The sequence below is a fragment of the Platichthys flesus genome, chromosome 15, assembly GCF_949316205.1.
Source record: "Platichthys flesus chromosome 15, fPlaFle2.1, whole genome shotgun sequence".
Lineage (NCBI taxonomy): Eukaryota > Metazoa > Chordata > Actinopteri > Pleuronectiformes > Pleuronectidae > Platichthys > Platichthys flesus.
The window spans coordinates 14,030,719-14,053,035 of NC_084959.1; the positions used below are offsets into that span (position 1 = coordinate 14,030,719).

Sequence of the window (22,317 nt, forward strand, 5' to 3'; positions counted from 1 at the left end):
TGTTTTACTGCCAGCGGACGTAAAGCTTAAACGCAACGCTGTCAACTTCCTCAGCCGCTCGTCTCGTGCTCTCCTCCTCAGACGGGTCGTGATGGGTCACCTTCTGCAATGACAGACTCTGCATCTCAGAGATGACACAAACAAGTATCAGGAGATGTTGCCTCCGACTCCATGTTCCACTTTTCCTTCTTCCAAAGGTTTATCGGTACAATTGTGTCAATCTTTGTCAGAGCACAGTTTTCTGCCGGTGTTTGATGTCGACGTGCGATGAGAGTTCGGTGTCACCCTGTCTGGCTTATAGTGCCAAGAAAAGAAAATGCAATGCAATGGAGACCTTTTCTTTTATGCAGGGTCAGATGATGTTTCACACCACCGTTTGTAGTTGTGCGTGTCTGTTGTTTGTGTGATTGCTTGGTAGCTGCAGGGACAATAAGTGAAGTCGTGCTAAATGTCTGGCCTATATGTGATTTTTCCGGAGGCGGTTGGGTGATGGAGGGGAGGAGGAGCGAGGTCTTCTGAAGCCTGGCGTGTGGTGCTCTGGGCCGTGGTGCCACCATGCCGCCTCCTCGACACACAACACGTTCACAAAGAAACGCACAGCATCTGAGAGCCTGGCCTGTCATCTGCTGGCCAACTCCTGAACTGCATTCCTGCCTTCCTCAGTACCTACAGCAGATTCAGCATCTCAACCGAACCGAACCGAGCTGGTACATGCCAGGCTTCACTGGTTGCTACGAAGATCAATTGATAAATAATCGATAATGTGCATCTCCAGGCAGGTCTTTCAAAAGAAAAATTGAATTCACAACATATCAAAAGTGCACCAGCTCTGGTTCACACGGAGCTGTGGTTCCCACCTCCTCTCAGTCTGCAGACAGGGAAACGCAGGTCGTTGTGGTTGGATGAATTAACCTGTGTGTGGGGAGGAAGTGCACTGAGACCAGCTGGAGGTTGGAGGTTGGAGCAGGCCACAGCTCCACACCCAGCAGCCTCCACATCACTGTGTGAGACGGCTCCCTTTGTTTGTGCGGCGGGTGCGTCATTGACCCTCCACTCACATCCAGCGTCGAAACCGGGGAGCCATTAATGTGATTGGAATATAATAAAGATTAAATATAGCCCATGCTGAGAAGTGCTTCAGTTTGTGAATGGGATTTTAATTGAATTTGGGACATTTACACACAGTGCCCAATCTAACTGGATCCTTTTGATTCAGCGGCAGTATCTGTACACAGTTGGATTAGCCCAATGTTTTGGTGTGCTCCAATTCCTTCAGAGGTCATAAAACATGAATGCCTCCAACCTGCACTGATTAGAAGTAATAGGTGAAGCAACGGATAATATAACTTTCCATTTTTACACATAAGTCATGCGGTATTTATTTAAAAAATACATTTTTAATAGAGTTCTCTAATTCTTTATTATTACTTTTGACTTTAATCGTGGGTGGCACGAATGCACTGTCGACGCACAGGAGGCAGTTTCCTTGATTCCCGGTTTGTCCCGGTCTTACTGTGTGGTGTTTCCATGATCTTTCTGTGTCTGTGTGCTTTTCTCCGGGTACTCTGACTTCCTCCCACAGTCCAAGGAACGAAAAACAGATTAATTACCCGTGTGGGTGAATGTGAGGGCGAATGGCTGTTTCTCTTTGTAATTTGGCCCTGGGATGAACTGGTGACCTCTCCAGGATGTAACCCGCCTCTCGCCCAATGTCCGATGGGATTGTGACACAGGCGGTCACGTGTCACTGAGTAACACTAATATTTTCCTCTGGTCATCCATGAACCCCCTGCAGTGTTTCCCGCTCCTCCTTCTCCGTCATTCTTATCCCTCATTTACCCACACTTGAATCTTCAGAATTGTTTCCCTGCTGATCAGTGAGTCATGCTGTTGATGGCGTTCATTTAAAGTGGGGCCCTCTGTTGTTCCGCTCCGCAGCTCTGTCCACAGCTGCCAACACATGTTTGTTCTGTTCAGGCAAAGTCCTGAGACACCGAGATGGCCTCACTTCCTAACCTATCACGTAAGTGTCCTGTGGATAATTAGCTCCACAGGCCTCCCTCCCCTTCCCACACCAGCCTCCCTCCAGTCACCCCTGATCAACATTTTACATATTGTTAATCACTTATGTCAGCTTCTGGTAATTACAGACAATTAATCATGTGCGATTCACTCCCTCAGCTCCCTCAGCATTGTGCTCTGCGCCGTGCGAAGGGGAAAAGAAAAGACAAAGGGGAAACGGCCTTTATTAAGCACGCTGCACCAGGGAGTGAACTCCCCGGTGATAAGCAGCGTGTTGCAGAGCTTTGGCTTACACTTCCTTGTGGCGAGCGATAGCAGCCAGGTGGAGATTAAATTTGCATTAATTTCTTCGCCAGAAGCCCTGACCCAGGAGGACTTACAAGACAATGGGAGGAGGAGTGAACATGCTGCCAAAGTGCTGAAAAATGAATGAACTATCAGTGTCACACCACACTGTGGTCCTAACCTGCCACATTAAGTCAACAGTATCACACACGCAAGGCCTCTCTTGACTGTAGCGACCAATTGCTGTGATTTAAAAAACAAAGTTTATTTATTGCCCTAACTAAACAGGTGAGTTTGTTTCATCAGCCACCGCCCAAAATTCAAAATTATTAACGGCCAAATCGACCTTTTTCAAAAAACAACACACACCCAGTCTGGCAAACATGCATATGCAAACACTGTGTTATCAAAGCGCGCAGTATCAGTCCATTACGCATGCTGTAACCTTGCCTGTGATACTGTAACGTTTTTTTCATTCTCACTTTCGGTGGTGCCTTGAAATACAGCGGTGAAGACCGTGGAAAGGTCCGTTCAGAAGAAACTTTTTTCTCCGAATTTTTTTGAAAGATGATGTCCTCCATGTTGGGCTTGTTGGTTCTTGCAAGCATCATAGGTAAAAACCTCTCTGATTCTTCCTCCTGATCGAGGTTATTTTAATAAATTGTGTTTGGTTTGGGATTTGCCTGGAACCTAACAAGCTTGTTGTTTTGCAGGACGGGTTGAGCTGATCACAGTCAGTACGCCGTTCAAATCCATCAACGTTACAGTGGGTGGTAGTGTCCTCCTCCAGTGTGAGTTTGAGACTATTGCGGACACCTCCGGCCTCACCATCCAGTGGGACTTTATGTCATCAGCTGCCCCACAGCAGGTAGATACACATCGCTGCTCAGATCAGGGCGTAGCATCAAATTAGGAAGGTTTAATGTGCTCAATTGTAAAATGTCCATAAAACAAGGGTTTAGGATGCCTCACTGTCGTGTTTGTTCAGATTCTTCAATTATAAAAGGTGAGTAATTAGGATATTTTATATTGACTCATAACCTGCCACTGTTCATCTAGTTGAGTTGAGAAGCTCGACTGTATTTTTTCTTTAAGTGATAGAAAAAACACAAGTTCAGGACAAAATCACTGCTTTCTACTAAAATGTGTTGTGTTGTTGTTAAAGATCCGTGAAGGAGTTTATATTTCCATTGCTTTGTCTCTGCCTGTTAATATGATTACACAAAAACTACTGAGCTGATTTTCTCGACATGTGGTGCAAGGAGCAGAGGGAAGATCCATGAACTTTTGGCGCACATCGGAACAAAGCAGCAGATCCGAGTCTTTTTTTAACTTTTGGAGATAGAACTTCTGTGTAATTTTCACTGATTTCCAAGATAATTATGCGTTTAATAATCAGGCGCATGTAGAGATCTGATATCTATGAGTGTGTGCAATTGGTGCAGCTCAATTGTAGGGTGAGGTGTGCACTGAGTGCTATTGTAGTTATTGCAATGCAACACTCCAGGTGAATGTACACTGGGTGGACGTTCATCTCAAAAACTCATTATCTTACAGCATTCCCTGATTTTACTTCATTCTAGTTTTTATCTTTCTAATGGAAGATCATTTTAAATTTCTGACACACATTTAATGTTTTTATTCTATTTTTTATTCTTTCCTGTCTGTCTTTTTTTCTAAAGAACTTTGTAACTATGGTTAGAGCAGTGCTTTACAACTTAAGATAATATATTGTTATTTTGCAAGATATTCACCATTTAGCTACTCATATTTACTTTAAAAGATTGAATTATCTTCAGAAACCTTTCTTCTCTAACAGTCGGGAGGCACACCTCGTTAAGAAAACAAAACTATAGCAGAAATCAGATAAGGGCTGGTTTTGAATTATTGTAACATTACTACTATTGACTAACGTTCTGAATCCCAGTGCACTTACATTTCAAACAAAACTGTCCCACCTGCTGGATGGAATTAAGCTTTGTACCGTTTGATTTTTATTACTAAGTATGTACTCTAAATAGCTGAGCATATGCATTTTACTACTTTTTAAAACTTGCTTCATTGATAAGGGACAAACTTCTGTTTGGTTCAAACTAATTGTATTTATCTGCCATTCCCTCAATTATGTATAACTAAAAGAATAAGTTAAAAACAAGAATATCCCAGATCGCTGAATTTGTATGTTTGTCTAAGATCTGCATCACTTTAATCAGCTTGAAACACAGATTAAGTTGATTAGAGCATCACACAAGGGAAACAAGCGTCTGTATTGAGTCAGTTGTCCTGTTTTGTCCATGTTTTCCCTCAGATCTATTACTATCAGTCAGGAAAGGACGTCATTTCCAAACCGTATGAGGGCAGAATCCAACCTCCCTCCTCGCCAGGCCCGAACAAAAACGCCTCGATAACAATACACAATATGCAGCCATCAGACAGTGGATATTACACCTGTGAGGTTCACAACTTCCCTGATGTGAACGGAAAGTCTCAGGTCAATATCGCTGTGAACGTGCATGGTAAGTTTCATGACCTCTGATGACCTTTTGTGATGTTAGTTAAACTCGCAGCGTCGATGGAAAAACACCCAAGGAAGATCTGAGAGGAGAAGAAAGTATCAGCCAATAAATCATGAGCAGTACACATAGTGCCAATACTGCTACTACTACTACTACTAGCAAAACAAACACTTTATTTATGTTGCACTTCACAAACTGCTTCACAAATAAAAGAATACATAAAAACAAATTCAAATAGCCACACAAGAATAAATAAAAGGAGATAAACGTTAAAACGCAGGCATTACATTACAATAACACAACTTGCTGGGTAAAACATAATACTAGACTCTATCAAATTACGTTTTAAGCTCAGATTTCTAGGAAGCTACTGACTTCCACCGTCGTCTGTTGCCCAGAATCTGCACAATTTTGGCAGTGCAAGGTCTAGGATTTTTCTAAAACAGGGGCCATACAGGGGCCACAATTTAAAGAGACGGGCAAATATGTCCATCACGTGCACCATTCCTGATTCTGTTAGATGCACATAGCTTAAGTCAATCCTTGTTTACTGTTAGCTCTATAGCTTTAAGCAAAGCCACACATTATTGCACATATTTGGAAAATGGTTCCTTCTTTGTGTACTTCCCTGTCAGTTGAATATTTCAGTTAAAGATAGCAGAAGAAGAAGAAGTCATTTTTTGCGTTCACACCTGGACCTGAGCTGAGAGTGGGTGAGACTGCATGAGGAGGGAGAAAGTGCAGTTAATTATATATAAGAACAAAAATAATGTCCCATCCAGTTTTATTTTTGGTTTCAAGTTATATGTTTGACTTTTTTTAACCCATAGTATTGAGCTTACTCATTTATCTTTTTGTGTTTCTCTATAATCCTCATGGAAAAGTAAAGTTATAAATGAATTATGCCTCTGGTCTTTAAAACCTTTTAAACCTGAAATCCCAGTGTGAATTACATCAGGCCAAATTTAACTGAAGTGAGAATATTTTCACATCATAACTGTTTTAGTTCCCTTCCCACATCTGAGATTACCATATCTATTATCAGGAGAAGGAGCATTAACAAATTCATTAAAGCACTGGCCCTGAAAAGCGTGGTGCGGGAATTGCATTCGGTTTGAATCCTCCTATTCACAGAGTTACCACGACAACCTCTCAGGCCTCAGTATCCTCACTATAGTTTCCATGGTTACTGTGGCAGTCTCCTTATTGTCAGCGTTGGAAATTAGAGTGGGACTGTGACTGCATCCTTGTACTGCATACAGAACATAGATCCACTGTGTGCGAACCACACGTCTTGTATTTCCTGACGTCTGCCTTTGTGAAAGTGTTGGCAGGTTGGTTTCTCCACCCTGACTGTGACGCATGCTTAAGGTGCTGTATGAATATGGATTGTTCTCGTCCTCGTGCTGATTGTCCCTCAGTCAAAGATGATTTTCATCTCGGCTTATTATGGAGAATTATGGTAGTATTTTTTTAACGAGAGTGAGCAGTCCATCATAATTTACAAACAAGCGTTACCCCCTGCTGTGTATGTTAATACTGTTACTGATATCACATGAATTTATGTCAATTAAAAGAAGTTTTATCAGTAAACTGAGGCCTAATAATCAGTATGGCCGACACCATTGAATATATATATCAGTAGGAAAAGCGAGTGAGACCACGCCCAACACACTTCCTTCCTCCCGACGTCAAATGGAAACACACAAGATGCCCTACTTGTTTTAACAACAAGCAAAACAAATTCCATTTTAACAATCCGTAGTGTGCTTTGTCGTTTCGTGGTGTGGTGAGCACCAAAGATGAAATTTCAATCCTCTTTATTGCATTGGCGTAAATGCTAAATCTCAGAGGAGGATATTACAAAAACTACACAAGTACACACTATAACTGAGCTCTATTCAGACTTATACCAAGACCCTAGAGGGTCCATGTAATAATGAATCAATCTATAACAACCCTGGTGTAATCTGTCAACTAATGATCCACTCCCAGATGTAATTTCACATGATCCCTGTCAGTGTCCTCTGAGGATGACACCCACTCCTCGTCTCTCTGCTGACGTCATCGCCTCTTCTTTCTATTCTCGGTTTTCTTTTCTATCCATCAGTAAATTCAGGGAAATTGTGATCATCCTCAGTTCTTCACAAGTGTGATACATCATATTACGATCCAGTATATAGGTGGCGTATAGCATGTGAAAAGAAATTATGAGCATATTCATTATGTCTGGAGAAAGCAAATGACCAACACCATAAAAGCATAAACATTTAGAAAACTAACTGTTAAGTCACCTAATTAATCCTGGCATCTTTCTCACGGTCTGTCAGAGAGGCCCTCTCCTCCTTACTGCGCCGTCCACGGTGACGTTGAGTCGGGTCACCTGGTAACTCTAACCTGCCACAGTGAGCTTGGAAGCCCGACACCAACATACACCTGGACCAAACTGGACCAGGCTAAGACCAGGATGCCTGTTCTGGGACAAAGTGAGTACAGTCTTTGTGTATTTGTGATAAATAATAAATGGCATCACATTCGTATATTAGTAAAGAAACGTATGTGCTCTTGTTCCCTCAGCAAGCCCAGCTGGAATATTGAAAATCACAAACATTTCCCAGTTTCAATTTGGGGAGTACCAGTGCAACGCGACAAATTTTGCCGGTTTTTCAGTCTGCACCATAGAGCTGACTGCCGGTATGATCCCATTTTTGGTTTGTTTGATTTTTAAAATATTTGTAGAATACAAGAATGCATCTTGGATGTAAAACCTTGTGTAATTCCTGAGCAGAAGTGGGAGATGGAGTGATTGCTGGTGCAGTGATTGGTGCGTTACTCGGGTGCCTGCTCATCATCCTGGTCGTGTGGTTCATCGCTCACACGGTGAAGAGGCATAGATACAAAGCAGTGAAGGCGCCAGAGGCCAACGAGATGAAGTAAGGCTTGAGCTTCATCGTGTTGAATTTCACCCTGTGATTAATTGAAAAGGGTCACGTCAACTCTCTCTGTGTCCACTAGGGGGAGCTCTCGCACGACCCAGGAAGCCACTGACAGCGTTCCCACGGCAACCACAGCCGGAAACCTCCAGGCTGGGGGAGATGAGCCAGAGGCCTAGAACGAGACCTGCTGAGAACAACTGGAGCGACGTCACTTATCTGAACAGCAGGGTGTCCAGGAAGTTCAGGCCTGAACATACGTCATTCTCAGATTCAATAAATACCATAAATGATATTGCATGCTGTGTATTTACCATACAGTCTTTTACTGCTGTGTCACTCTTACCATTTGTGTTTACTCTCAGCATCTTTATACCATGTTTTCTTGTCATCGTTTTTTTTTGTTTTTAAAGTGTGACAATCGTTGTATCTGTTTTTAAATATGCTTTAGGCTATACTCTATGGTAACCAATCTTTGAATTTATTTCACGAATCAATACATAAATACATTTCTGTTTTACAATGCTGATATGATGAGGTCAGAGTTGGAGTCTGCATTGTGCAAATTGCAGGTTGATTGGTGCTGTCGCTCAAATAACTGCAGCAGTCTGCAACAGACTCACTGTATGTCTTTGTCTTTCTTCTACATGTCTTACACACATCTTTGGTTTTGAACCTTGAAACAAAAATAATCAAATAAAGGTTTTCAAATGATAAAATATCAAAATTTAGAATCACAATGCAATATTTTACAGTTGATAGATATCACAAACTAATCCCTGAAGAGAAGGATGAATGGGATCCTAGTCTTTTATTAATTGTTGTTAAGTGACACAAGTTATCGGGCAACTGTAAGTGAAGGTTTTTATGCATTAAGATTTACAGAATTTGATGAAAATAAAATGTTGTGTTTTATGAGTCACTGTGTCCTGTAACTGCTTCGATGTGTCATCTATAGGGGGCAGCAGAGTTGCAGTGGAGCTTCACACTGTAAATCACACAGACTGCGTGGTGTCCCTAAGAACTCATTCTTGACACTAATAACATGTCAAGAATTGATGCACTGTTCAGATTCTTTTTTAATATTTTCACTTTGGTCAATTATAAAAGGCTTAAAAGAAAATCACTGGCTTTGGAATAAGCGACTGTTTATTAACAGCTGCAGGTTTTTATGCAGGGTCATTCCAACCTTGTTTATACCCCTATTTGTAAAAGGAAATACTAAACAGCCTTTTCTGTGGCACAACCAAATCCACTGATTTTTTGTGTCTTGTGTGGATTTGCAAATAGATGTGACCTTTCTGAATTAAGCGATTTTTAGACTGCACATTTAACAACACCTAAACGAAGTGTGATTATCCGCATGCAGTTATGTAGTTAAAGATTTGCATTTAGACTGAGAGCCACGACTCACTTATCACAGGTATTGTTATGTGCACATTGCACTGCCATAAAACACGTGGTCCTTAATGCTCCTTGCAACCTTGGACTTTCAGGTTGAGCTTTCTCTCATAAAACAATAATCTAGGTTTAACTTTCATTGCCAATGTCTGTCCACTGAAATGCTCCTTTTGTGCTGATAGCAAATGTTTGCATGCTGACAGACTAAAGTGAACATGGTATGATATCCAAATTTACAGAGATTTACAGTGCAAGATTATGAGGGCCATTATTCCTCTTAGTTATCTTCACATTAGCCTGAAAGTTTAGCATTGATTTAACTATACAGCTACCTGCCAATTGTGCAGTTACATTATCTGTGACTACATAATGCATTCAATGTAGAAACAGTGGTGGGATATTTGTGGCCTGCAGAAGCTGCTGCCTTGAATTTGGATGAAGTCGTAGAAGTACTATTAGCAGTAGGAAAAACTAAATCCAAATTTTGTAGGTGATGTTGAAGAAACAGCTGATATATTTTAACACGTGACACTGGAGCTGATAATTATCTGAAGTTTATCTCCATGACCCGCTAACGACTCCCAATGAAACCAACATCAGGGCGGGTCCGGCCTCTCAGGTAACGACTCCTAACGACCCGACAAGTTAAATGCCTGAGACTACCAACACTCACTTAGAACTGAAAAAGCCTTCTTGGATGAGAGGTGAAACATCTTCAAGAAACTCAACCAAGTCCAGTTGAAGTACTTTGAGACACAGAGGGAACTCTTCTACGATGTGATGTATATGTTGTGTGTGAGAAGTGAGAGATGAGGAAGCTTCAACAGCTGAAGAACAGTTACACAGTTTCAGTTAGATCTATGTGTTTCTAATAAAGTGACCATTGACTGTATTGCTACAGGTGAACAAGTATCTGACACACATGCTCTTTATTGATAATATCATAACACACCAGTGTTGTGGAAATTATATGATGATAAGGTGACTGAAAAACATATGAGATAAATCAGGTGTGCAAACCTCCATCAAAGCCCAACAATCCCCTTATGAACCATTTAAATAGATCTGGCTTTTTATGTGCACCTGCACTAAATTTCACTCTCATAAATGTAGGTCCGATTCATTTCCTTTTGGATACACAATGGAATCTGAATTGAAACTGAATGGGCTCTTCTCAGGGTCAATTCTTATTCCTGCACAGATTGTACATGACCTTACATTTAATATCCCTTTGCCCAATGGGACAGACTTAGACTGTTGTGATTGTTCTGAAGTGCAGACCTGAGTAATCGTATATTAAAAAAGCTAAACAACAAGGCACAGAAGTGAAGCCACGATCATGTCCAGGATCAGGCCTGCAGGTCAAAGCCACGTGCTGCACTGAGGACGTCATCTCTGGTCAGATAACACCCACACAGCTGCCTCAAGCCGGTGAACGACTCCCTCCCATGCATGACTCGCCAGTTGTCTATGAAAACCACCTATTCAAGACGAGAGAGGGTGCAATTATGAGATTAGACTGAATTGCGTTTGAACTTATATCTCTCTTTTTACATTCCAAAGTCCTAAAACTCCATATTTAATGATCTAGACTGACAGTTTTCTTTTTTTTAAGGATGGAATTTAATATATGTGACTTTCTTACTTTCCCTGGAGTCAGTTTGACCCACAGCTCGTTCTCTGGCCGCCTCAGTTCTGTTGTCAATTCTCGATGTGCCGCGTACCATCTCTGGACAACCTCATGGGGGACTGTGTTAATCACCGATCGGTCATAGTTGTTGTATCTGTCAAAAGAGACGTTTAAATTCTTAATTACTGAATATTGCGTTTATAAAAACTAAACGAGAAAGAAAGTCATTACAAAGTTTTCAAACCAAATTGTCTGTATTTCAGGAAAGCAATGCAATAATTGAATGAGGAGTCTTGTAAAGATCAAAAGTTACATTATTTAAATCTTGTGTGCTGATCTCATTCTTGTTGAATGGCCACAGTTAATGAAATCACATAACTTTCAAGGCAGAAGCTGTGTGCTCCCAGATTTTATAGCCTCTCCTGGATAGCATCCATAAGTCAAATGTGATTCCAGCACAAATAGTTCACAACTGGTAGTTCTAACATTTTTAAAAGATCTGATTTACCCTAACCATCTTTTTACTGAACCAAAGTTGTTTTGTTGTCTAAATGTACCAAACCTGAATATTGTTAAGCAAAATAAATAAAAAAGAAAGAAACCAGATGGGTGCTTCTAGGTTAGACAATACCGCCTGAATGCAAACAGCCAAGAAGACACAATTTTGAAAGGAAATGCAATGTCATGGTAAGTTAAAAATGTGGATAAAATGATGGACAAGTGCTTTACTTGCTAATTTGGCAGGATTTAAAGACAAACATGAAACTTGTTATACTATGTCTGATAATTAGCTACTTCTCAAAAGTGAGTATGACATCACATTTAAGCACAGCCATACCGGATCAGGTAAAGTTCATCGTTCCAAGGATAGACGTTTAGCACAGGGCCGATGCCGCTCATGTGGTTTCGGTGGGTGTCAGTTTTTTCAATGTACTCGTGTCCGATAGGCACACGGGAGAGCAGCTCAAAGTTTTCAGGCGACCGCTGCCGCAATTTCTCCGCAGCGTAGAACCCATCTACAAGTAGTGTCCTTCCCCCAGTGCCCTCGTGCTTTAGGCAGTGGAAAACCTGTATTCTGCAAAAAGAAAAATAAACAAGGATTCTTAAAAAAACAGTGAAAGATTAACTTGGTTTGGGTCAAATGTCAGTGCATCACACAAAAATAACCTTTTACTTGAGGCTGTTTTGAAACCCCACATCAGTCCATCATTTGTGCACTTACCCGCATGGCTCCTGAAAGTAGGAGGTGTCAGTGTGGCGGTCCAGGGCCAGCTGGCTGTAGGCGCTGTCTCCTCTGGAATGGTCGGAAGTAAAGCTCCACATTCCTCCATATGTGGTCTCTCTTGTGTGTGAAAACACAAGAGTTTATGGAATAAGTGCACAACGCTGTAAATGCTGCGTTTGGCTAATGCTGTATGTCTTTTGCAGGTGAAAGAGCTTCACTGTAACAGAGGCCAAAAGAGGCATTGCATACCTGATAAGACTGACCCTCTTGGAAACCGCCTCCGTGGCCTCCACTGTGGCTGGGACATCATCAACAAACGCGATCCCGTACAGAAGATAGTTCTGAAGAAACTGCTTCAGTTCGTCATCACAGCTCATAAACTTCTCCCACTTGGCTGATGGTACATTTTTGTTTTTGTAAATGTCTGAGTTCCAAAGGATGCGAGGCTGGACAGTGCTCTGCTTCTTCCTCTCATAGCTGTTCTGAGCTAACCAGCTCAGGCTGTACTTGGACACATGACCATCACGCCCTGGGAAACGGAAATTGAAAATATGAGTTGCAGTAAAAAACTGTGCTTTTGACTGGTCTTCATTAGTTTTTTTTAATGGAAGATTAAAGCAAAATCACAATGTGCTAGTCAACATACAGTACTATTTGCAAGGGGGGCTGGAGCCAATCCCAGCTGACTGAGGTACATCAGGTCGCCAGAGACAACCATTCACGCCCACATTCACACCAAAGAGCAATTTAGAATCCCCATTCAAGCTTATCCCAATTGACATGTCTTTGGACTGTGGGAGGAAGCTGGAGCACAGCGAAAAGCAAGGTAAACATAGTGAGAACTCCACCCAGACAGACTCCAGCTGATTCAATAACAGCCTTCCTCTGAGGCAACTGTGCTTAACCACAGCATAACCGGGCCGCCCTTAACTTGGATATATTTTGTTCAATATTATCAAACCACACCCAAAATACTGATTAGTGAAAAGTTTACAGAGCAAGATTGCAACCCTAACCCACAGCACTACCAAACCAGATCACCAGGGACACACAGTTCAATGTTTGTTTTGTGGCAGGATAACACAATTTAGCGGATGGATTACCACAAAACCCGGTGGAAGGATGTAGAATTGGTCAAGGAAGAGCACATTCAATGTTTGTGCAGATTCTAGATGCTTTACTTTACATGTTTGTTGACTTTTCAGAGAATATTTCATGGAGCCAGATGATGAATATATGAGCCAAACTTGTGCCCAAGGACCAAAAGACTGGACTTTCCAAAGCTGTCTTACTCTGAATGCTGTCACAGCACTATATCTTTCTGCTCATGTCGGGGCTGACCCAGCTCGGTGGAGGGGTCACACAGTTTTAAAACTGAGGGGTCACAGGGCAGGGCAAGTGTGAGAGTGAGCGCTTAGTGAGAAGCCACTTAAAGGAACACTGCGGCACCTGTTTCATTTTCCACACCTGGCTGTTGAGGGACCATTTACGGCTCTTACTTTGAAAGGCGGCAGCTAAATCCCTCATGGCTGCTTTGCCTCCATGTGCAGCAGCAGGCTCCTGGTGGAGACAGAATAAGAGATGGCTCCAGCTATTTTGTACTTAAGCTAGTTCAACTCTGTCTGCTGGGGCCTCTTGGGGCAACAGCTCAGGGGCTTTGGAGGTCTGCACCATCTGGGTGATTAAGGAGAGGAGGGGGGGGGGGTTCTGTGGTGCATCATGTGTAGCACATGTTATCATTTGAAAGGAGAATCCTGCAGCTTCTGTCGCCTGGACTACAACAGTAGCTCAGACCCAAGAGAACCATTAATCTGCCTTTTCAGACCCTACTTGGGTGGGGTTTGGCTGTGTCCCTACATAATATTCATTAAGCGATGTTAATGGACACAATGCCACAAGAAATAAAACAGTTTTCTTTGTTTCCAATAGAAAGTCTAATTAAGAATAGAATACATTAAATGAGCAGCATGTACAGTATATAGCAAAATTGAGTACACCCCAGGTCAACATCTGTAAAATGATGAAGCCATATGCTGCCGACATCTATTGCCTCCTATTGAGTTCTTTGGCAAGGTCAAACGATTTTAATTGGGACGTCATCTCCGGAGGTTGATTTCTTGTAATATCCCCAATTCCTGCACACGGGCCTTGTGCCAAATCAGATGCACATATCGGACTGTTTCTTCAATGTTAGACTTTGCAAATAGTGACTAGATGCTGGTAACATTTTTGGCGGTCTCTATTATTGGCAGTGTTCTTCATACACCACCTATAACTGCAGCAACTACATTTCAGCCTGATCTTCTACTCCAAATAGGCAAAGAAAACACAACGGAACAGTTCTCACAGCAGCTTATTTTTTCCTCCAAGGAGCTTTTGGCTTGATCACACTACTTTGCCCTGACAAACCGGTCACAGAGTGTTTTTTGCATACTTTCCTGCACATTGTCTCAACTAACATTCTCCTTAATCTCCCTCCTAAAGCCGGGTTATAATCTCTAAACCCCTTCATTATTGACATACCTGTATGAAGGGCTGTATGTGCAGAGACAGACCTGCTCAGCCTCTTGCCTCCAGCTGATTCTTGTTTGTTTATGGTATGGCCATGTGTGCAAGGACTTAAGTCTACCAATGTTCTTGCCCCCCCCCCCCCCCTCCCGTCTTTGTTAAGCCTCACATTCTGGTTTCTTACTTCTTCAGGTAGCTCCTTACCATGTGAAAATGTTGCATAGGACACAACACAGGCCAAAACAGAGGAGGCAATTGTCCTCACTGGAGTTCATACAACTATTCCTGGAAATCACAGGTGCACCCAACTATAAAAACTATTTATCTACTTTCTGATACATTGGTCACTAAAGATCTGTTAATTATTAACCTTGGCTGTGAAGCATGCATGAGCAAAGTACGGCCCGCGGGCCGTATATGGACAATGGGCTCTTTAATTCTGGCCCGCCGAACTTTTCCAAATATTAAAACAAAATATAAAAAAAAATAAACAAATAAAATATTTTTTAAAAAAAATTAAAAAAAAAAAAAAATTAGTTTTGCTTTATTTTTTAAGAAATTGTACTTTCTTGCTTCCTGTGGTTCTGAGTTTGTATCCTCTGTGTTGACTGCACTTAATATAAGACGCTTTGGATAAAAGCGTCCGCTAAATTAAATTTGACTGGGAGTGTGGTGTATAGGGCTGGAAAGGGCACATGATCTCCCTTCACTTTTTCGCTTTGCCCTGTGAGCCATTCTGTAAAATGAGCGGATCAAGGAAACGAAAAGTGGACAATGAGTGCCGAGTGTTTAATACAGAGTGGACAACAAAATACTTTGTCACTGAAATCCAATTGAAAGCTGTATACCTGATATGCCGAGAGACTGTTGCAGTTTTCAAGGATTACAACATCAGCCGTCACTTTGCTTCGAAGCATGCTAACTACGCTAGCAAGCAGTCAACGATAGAACGAGCGGCTACAGCTCAGAGGTTGGCTGAGTATTTGTTAAATTGCCTTGCAAATAAATGCTTTGCTACTTGTTAAAGGCCAAATCCTTTCATGTAAGGATTTTTCCATGTAATTTATATTAGTTCACCAAAATACTCCATCCATCTGGTCCTGGCCCGGCCCCTCTGTCAAATTTTAAAACCCATTGTGGCCCGCGAGTCAAACAGTTTGCCCACCCCTGGTCTAGTTGAAGACAGGTTGATAATCACACATTACATAATTTTCTGTGAAAGTTTGAATAATTGTTTTATGGTTAGAATCACCTGACAACAAAGTGAATCTATGCACCTTAAAATGTGATCAGGACCTGGAGGAAAATTCCGCTTCACAATTACTCAAAAAAAAATTATGGCAACAAAATGACGTGATATAATTGATTTCAAATGCTACAAATTTAATGAAAAAGTATCGTAAATATAACTAAATTAACTAAATCTAAACTAAAATGTTTGTAAGATTAGGTAAATCACAATGAATTTCACAAGGAAAGCATACTTACATTTAACTATTATCTGAGCAATAGTTATTTAGGGTCCTATTAATTTAGATTTACTCATATCTTGGGTGAACTTAATTTATATTGACCAAATGGCCGAATTTCATTTAGCTTTAACAATTATCTGCAAGAAGTTAATTTAGAGTCACACATAATCTGGGTGAAATGGATTTGGATTCACTAATGTCCTTATTCTAACTTATATTTAGCATATTGTTGCTCAGTTCAACACATTACAGTGATATTCTTATGTATCTCTACATTCAATACTTTGAATTTCAGTTTTAAATGTAGTCACTATTATAAGATGTCACTTAAGTGTCTTAATTTATTTAGAACTAACTCAATATCATGCCGATTTAGTACAGCAGTTACCTGAAGTTTGGTCAACAGATCACAATGAGAAAAAGCTAAATGTCAGTCAATACTACGCACTCTGTTTCGTCATGTAAGAGTTACTATTATATATTCAGTGAATATTATTTAACCCCAGGTACACTTTTTACAGTGTAGGTCAAAGTATCTTCAGGAGTGTAGTGTATGAGCTGTCCCTGCTCACTCCTGTCAGATGCAATATGACGTCAATGTCACGTAGTTTTTCATAGACACTTATTGATAGTGTTGCAAATGAAGTGTCAGATTAGTTCAAATATTAAAATGGTGTTAGCCAAACACCCAGAAGAATACAGTGTATAACGTTTTGAGTTGTGAACCAAAAAAACAACCTCACCAAGTGGCCCCCTGGTTTCTGCTTTCTTAGTTTGGGGATATTTGATGAAACCGAATTTATTTGAAAGCATGCACCATGCAAGCACACAATAGTCTGGAATGTAGAGTCAGTTAAAAGGATAATGCAATGATGCAGGATCCACCTTAAATTATAATGGGATACTTCATCAACAACTGCAAGGGATCAAAATCCACCCAGAGACATGCAGTGACCCAGGGGTTTCTTGGGCCAAAGTATTTTGCTTACTCACCGAGACATTTTGTAGTGATAACTGTGTCTCATACACTGGATTCATTTTGGATGCTTTGCAGCCCTTGGTGCTTCCCAGCTCCCCTCAGACTTACACGTCAGGACGAGGTGACCCCCCTCCACTGCTGTAGTGTCGGGGCGGATGTTGAGCTCTATGCTGCCGGTGTCCAGGTTCCTCTGGTTGGTTTTGGAGTTGTAGGACGAGGCGGAACGGCAGTGGTCCCGCAGCCACACGAAGTTCAGTCGCATCTGGGTGCCCTCATAGCTGACCACTGGCAGACCCGTACAAAAGTAGTTAACACTAATTTGTTTGTGCAAAGTTGGCCTCACGTGCACGTTTATATCTAGCAAGCCTTAAATCAAAGACACTACACTCACCGAGGTGGTCGCTGTTCAAGTGGAGAGCTGAGGGGGTCGATGCACAGGCGCGGGTCTGCAGCTTGAGCCTCAATGGCGCCCGTGTGCTTCTGAGAGCAGACAGCAGCTGAGTCTGCAGCCGTACAAACATCTCGAGTGCAGAACTGTGCACACACAGAGAATAGAGCACAGAGGATCAGAGAATATACTCCAGAAACGATCCTTCCAAGAAAAAGTTATATTGCTCTCCAGGCTTCACCGCAGCCTCTCAGCTTGTTACATTATGAAATGAGATTGACCACTGAACTCCGCACAGTTCCTCCTGTGAGGCGGTTTAATGTTGGACAGCTGGGACCGTCTGTGGCACTGGTGGAGCAGTTGGATGCGCGTGTGGATCCCCTCCTCCTATTGACAATAGAGATGGAGATAATGTTCCTCTCTTCTTTGGTGTTGGTACAACTCCTTTCGATCACAGTAAAGAAGTTCTTGAGGATATCATCCCTTCCTCCGAGCTGTAGAGAATGAGATGTATTCATGTTTATCCAACTGTGACCAACGGTGCGCAGGGACCGTCCACAAAGAGCAACACCCAAAATGGACAGGCAGATAGATAGATAGATATTTTTATTGATCCCAAGGGGAATTTAGGATACACGAGTAACAGTTAATAATATCATTTACACAGTTACACTGTAATAATCATATTATCAGACTTATATCAGTTATATTTTTCATATTCGTAGATTTCCTTTGTAAATGAATAGCCACATCTTGATTTGAGGTTGACACTTTTTGTAATGTTGTTGTGATTGCCTAATAACAAAAGCTCCTGGAGCTATTCTCTTTAGTTGTATGTAGCAAAGTTTTACCATTGTAATTCTCAGGCGATCCAATCACAGATGGACAGCTCAGTTCATCAGTTCACACCAGATAATGGAGCGTGTCTCCACAGCCCTGTTCACACTGGCTGGTAACATCTGTCCTAAGAGATCTGCATACAAATACAAATACATTTATTTTCACAAAAACACAATGTGTGTGTGTGTATGTGTGTGTGTGTGTGTGTGTGTGTGTGTGTGTGTGTGTGTGTGTGTGTGTGTGTGTGTCTGTGTGTCTGTGTGGAGTAGTGGGTCAGAGAACACCAGAGAACTCCTTCAATATGGCCCAGCATGCATTAGGGTTCACAAAGCTAAATGAATGTGGCCACCTCCTATCTGATTAATTGGATCTCAAATGTGTCCTAAATGCATCTTGGGAGTTTGAACACCTGTAGTCAGAGCTTACTACTTGTGTTTAAATCCCTCAGGAAGAATAGTGTTACTAGGATTGAACAGTGCCTTCTATTCAGCAGACGCAGTTTGTGTTGCTTCAGCTCACTGAACTCTCCAGTGTCAAAAGCCAAACATTTCCGTAGGGAAATATATATGTTTTCAGAATAACAGTTACCCAGTAACAACCCCAACTCTCTTTTTATGCTTTTTTTTTTTGTTGACGTTAGCGGATTTTGGGGACATCACACTATATGAGAGTATATATCGTAGCATTTATTTTTTGTTTTGCAATTTGTAGACGGTCCCTGGGAACAGCCTTTGGCACAGAAACCTGTTGTCTCTCCAGCTCAGATAATCCTTAAAATTATACCAAAAACTGTTTGCTACCTTTCTTTGTGTTTTACCATTTTGCTTATGAGTCATCTTTCCAACTTCACCATTGTCCTCTACTTAGTCTGTGTAATGAGTAACTTTGATTGACATTCAAAATAGAAATAACTCTACAGTGCTGTTTGTTTGTGGGTGGTGTGAATGATCTTGAAGTTGCCACAAAACCTTTGTTGAACTCTTTGATCATGACAACAGATTGACCTGATCACATTCAAACAATGTTTGCCTGATCACCTTGATGTTCTTTGTTAACCACATTGAAACTTCAGTTTAACAACAACAACACAAACCTGTAGCTTGATTAGTGTCACAATGTGGTTCTGTGGTAGAAATATAATATTACATCAAACAGCTTTTGCTAATGTTGATTTATGGTTTGATATAATGTTTTGATTAAAATCCAACACAACGAAATGATGAAACATAGAAGGTGTTGTGTTCTGTATTCACAGTTTGCAGTATGGATCATCCAAGCTCACTAATCTAACCAGATGCTCGTGTGTTGTTAATTCACATATTGTTATCCAACATTTCTCCCTAAACATCTTACAGTGCATAAATGTAAATTAGGGATTTTATTTTTCTGAGGAGGCAGGCCCTCGCTTAAATCCAAGAAAACCTTATAGCTCGGTTTTATTGTAGCGACTTCTTTGATTGTTCAATTAATTACACGCTGTATCTTCTGGTTACTTTAGCTTAGCAGTTAGGAATGACTTTCCCTTTATCTGCCTCTCTCCTCCTGGGAGTCTCGTGTCCCGCTCAGTGCCCACCTCAGTGATATAATGCTGCAGCTAATCCTGGTGGACGTGAGAATGCAACATGTCCCTGAGTACGAGGAGGGCCCATCAAGTCACACTGTTTGTGTATGATCTGCTTTTGTTTGAGCTGTTAAGGAAATGTTCCTGGAACTAAATTTTAAAATAGATCAAGAGTAATTTCTAAATCGATGGATATTATGTGTATGGATGGGTTTCAGCAGGAGTAGTAGAGATGACGATGAAGCCATGATTTTGTTTTGTTGACCTTCTCATGAGAGAATAAGGAACATGCGTGCATGCTCCCTCTGGAGACTCCTTACGGAAACTGTGAGCTAATCCGAATACCAGAGGTCATGTCCTGGCTAGTACAGTTTCCCCTCACCCTTGATTACCCTGTGTTTCATAATGGAGATCAGTGGGGCTCAGCTGTTGTGCAGCTCACACTTGGCCCTATTTCACACTGGTGGATCCAAAGACAGGGCATGGAGTCCAACAAAAGAACACAAGTCACAATACACAGCCTCCAAACAGAAAATATGTACCAACAACCTTTCACATCCGTCTGTCTGGTTTGTTAAGAGTTATCATACATATAAAAATGAGGCTATATATACACTGCAGTGATTTGTACACACAGTCAAATTAAAAAGGGCATGTTGTACGTATTTCAGACAGAGATCTTTCACTATCTGAACAATCTGAACAATGCAGACTATATCTCTCTTTGCCAAAAAGGGCAGTTTATGAGGAGAATGCATTTAATCTGGGATCTACAGAAAAAGTGACTTGAAAGATTCTGGAAAATACTTAGTTAAATATGTTTCCAACTGTCAAAGCTCTTCTCTTTAATGTATAAAAATGGCTCTTTCATGTATCTGTGTACATATTCATTATGCCCCCCAGTGTGAGTCTTGTATTAATTAAAGGAAGCATAAAGCTTATTTATTTCAATGAGTCTGAGCCCTCTTGTCTTGTTGTGTATGAATATGAACCCAACCACTTTCTAAATCCATTAACCGAATAATCCCTCACTAACACACCCATAAATCTGCAGCACTGTATCCATGTGCCTCAGATCAAGTCATGCAGTAGTCCCTGGAGATTATTGATAAGATGTTTTCCTAATTTCGCAATGACACAGTCTCACTGCAGCAGGGTGCGTCGTGTGGGAGCCACATCCTCACTTGGCTGCTGGGTCACCGTCACTCTGTTATTTCGCTTCCTCGTCGCTTGATCGTGCAGCTCTGCTGAAAATGCTGCGGTAATGCTGCGTTCAATAACCGTCAGACTTTTAGGACTCTGTGTTTGTTTTGAACATCAGTTGCATAACATCACATTCATTGCATTGATAAATTAAAGTGGACGTGGTAAGGGTCAAATTAATGTTTTGGGTGGTGTTTCATTTCCGGGCATATGATACCTACAATTACTCTATGTTTATCATGAAATGAGAATATTATTCTGTGGCATCCATTTTGAAATTCTGAGAAGTAAAAATCATATGAAATATATTATTTAGAATTGTAAGAATGAAGAGTATAAAGGAATCAATATCCCACATGAGTTATTTGAGTGAAAAGTGACTTTTTCTCCAATTAAAAGATACAAATACACAGAGCACTAAGGTAGCTAGCATCCCAGATAGCTTACTAGATGTGAGCCTAAAGTGGTCCTCTTGAAAAAATTGCAAATTTGGCCCAAATATCACAAAACACTTTTCGGGGATACCTGGGGTTCTCAAGGCAAGGTGGAGTCCTAAAAGTGGCCAACGTGTTAAATGGTGTCACCTTTGGTCGACATGCGGTTTTGCTATGGCTTACTAAAGGCCCTGGTCTAGCAAACAGGAGCGGACCATCCAAGTGCCATCATTGAATGTGGTATGTTGGATGTGGGAGGTAAGGCAAGGCAAGTTCATTTGGAGCGCACACTTCAATCACAAAGCAATTCAAAGTGCTTTACATACAATATAAAAGGCATCATGACAAATTGTTAAATCAACATTAGACAATACAAGATAAGAAGGAATAAGAAATAAAAGAGTTTAAATGACTTGACTGATTACTTGATTGAATAACAGGCCTTCTTCACCACTGATTTAAAAGAACTAGGAGCAGCAGACCTGCAGTTCTCTGGGATTTTATTCTGCACAGATGGAGCATAGAAACTGAACGCTCATTCTCCTTGATCAATTTTGACTGTGGCGAGAGAGAGCAGACCGGTTCCAGATGCACTGTGGGGTCTGGATGGTTCATAATTTATGACATTCGAAATATGCTTTGGCGGATTTTGAAGTAAACTCTTTGACAGACAAGGGGGTAATGATCTGAGCACTGTGGTGATATGAACCACTTTCTTGATGTTAGTGAGAAGTTGAGCAGCTGCATTTTTTTTTTTTTTTGCTGCAGCTTTCTGATCGAGACCTGTAATTATAGGCCAAATCTGGGCCGTTGCATGTGGGGGAAATACGACCAGTTGACAGCGGTGGCGCTGTAGAGCTGGAGTGGTGTGATTCCGGAGCCGACAGGGAGCCCCTGAACGCAGCAGGAGCCTTCCCTCT

General features: G+C 41.3%; 2 protein-coding genes across 4 annotated transcripts; one reads left to right on the forward strand and one right to left on the reverse strand.

The window, feature by feature from the left end:
- Nucleotides 1-2,787: 2,787 nt before the first annotated feature.
- On the forward strand, nt 2,788-8,674 carry LOC133969561 (V-set and immunoglobulin domain-containing protein 1-like). The gene is made up of 7 exons (XM_062406129.1): nt 2,788-2,920; nt 3,021-3,175; nt 4,616-4,823; nt 7,154-7,309; nt 7,401-7,517; nt 7,612-7,756; nt 7,839-8,674. The coding sequence occupies exons 1-7, from the start codon at nt 2,875-2,877 to the stop codon at nt 7,933-7,935; spliced, it is 924 nt and encodes a 307-aa protein (XP_062262113.1). The 5' UTR covers nt 2,788-2,874; the 3' UTR covers nt 7,936-8,674.
- A 1,393-nt stretch (nt 8,675-10,067) lies between these two features.
- tmlhe (trimethyllysine hydroxylase, epsilon) lies at nt 10,068-17,879 on the reverse strand. 3 transcript variants are annotated; one of them, XM_062406120.1, is made up of 8 exons: nt 17,649-17,879; nt 17,363-17,505; nt 17,080-17,256; nt 12,262-12,541; nt 12,010-12,129; nt 11,626-11,862; nt 10,803-10,941; nt 10,068-10,638 (listed from the first exon to the last, which is right to left on the reverse strand). In XM_062406120.1, exons 2-8 carry the CDS (start codon nt 17,490-17,492, stop codon nt 10,507-10,509), a joined length of 1,215 nt encoding a protein of 404 aa, XP_062262104.1. In that variant the 5' UTR covers nt 17,493-17,505; nt 17,649-17,879; the 3' UTR covers nt 10,068-10,506. The 3 variants fall into 3 exon arrangements, with proteins under 3 accessions (XP_062262104.1, XP_062262103.1, XP_062262102.1); XM_062406119.1 differs by having other exon boundaries at nt 17,641-17,879; XM_062406118.1 differs by having other exon boundaries at nt 17,622-17,879.
- Between the last annotated feature and the right edge of the window lie 4,438 nt (nt 17,880-22,317).

Excerpts from the sequence above, each read along its gene's own strand:
- LOC133969561 (XM_062406129.1), top strand. The coding sequence starts at position 2,875 with ATGATGTCCTCCATGTTGGGCTTGTTGGTTCTTGCAAGCATCATAG. Across the intron at positions 2,921-3,020 it reads GGTTCTTGCAAGCATCATAG|GACGGGTTGAGCTGATCACA; the intron begins GTAAAAACCTCT and ends GTTGTTTTGCAG. Across the intron at positions 4,824-7,153 it reads TATCGCTGTGAACGTGCATG|AGAGGCCCTCTCCTCCTTAC; the intron begins GTAAGTTTCATG and ends ACGGTCTGTCAG.
- tmlhe (XM_062406120.1), bottom strand. The coding sequence starts at position 17,492 with ATGTTTGTACGGCTGCAGACTCAGCTGCTGTCTGCTCTCAGAAGCACA. Across the intron at positions 11,863-12,009 it reads TACTTTCAGGAGCCATGCGG|AATACAGGTTTTCCACTGCC; the intron begins GTAAGTGCACAA and ends TTCTTTTTGCAG. Across the intron at positions 10,942-11,625 it reads GATGAACTTTACCTGATCCG|ATACAACAACTATGACCGAT; the intron begins GTATGGCTGTGC and ends CTCTTTTGACAG.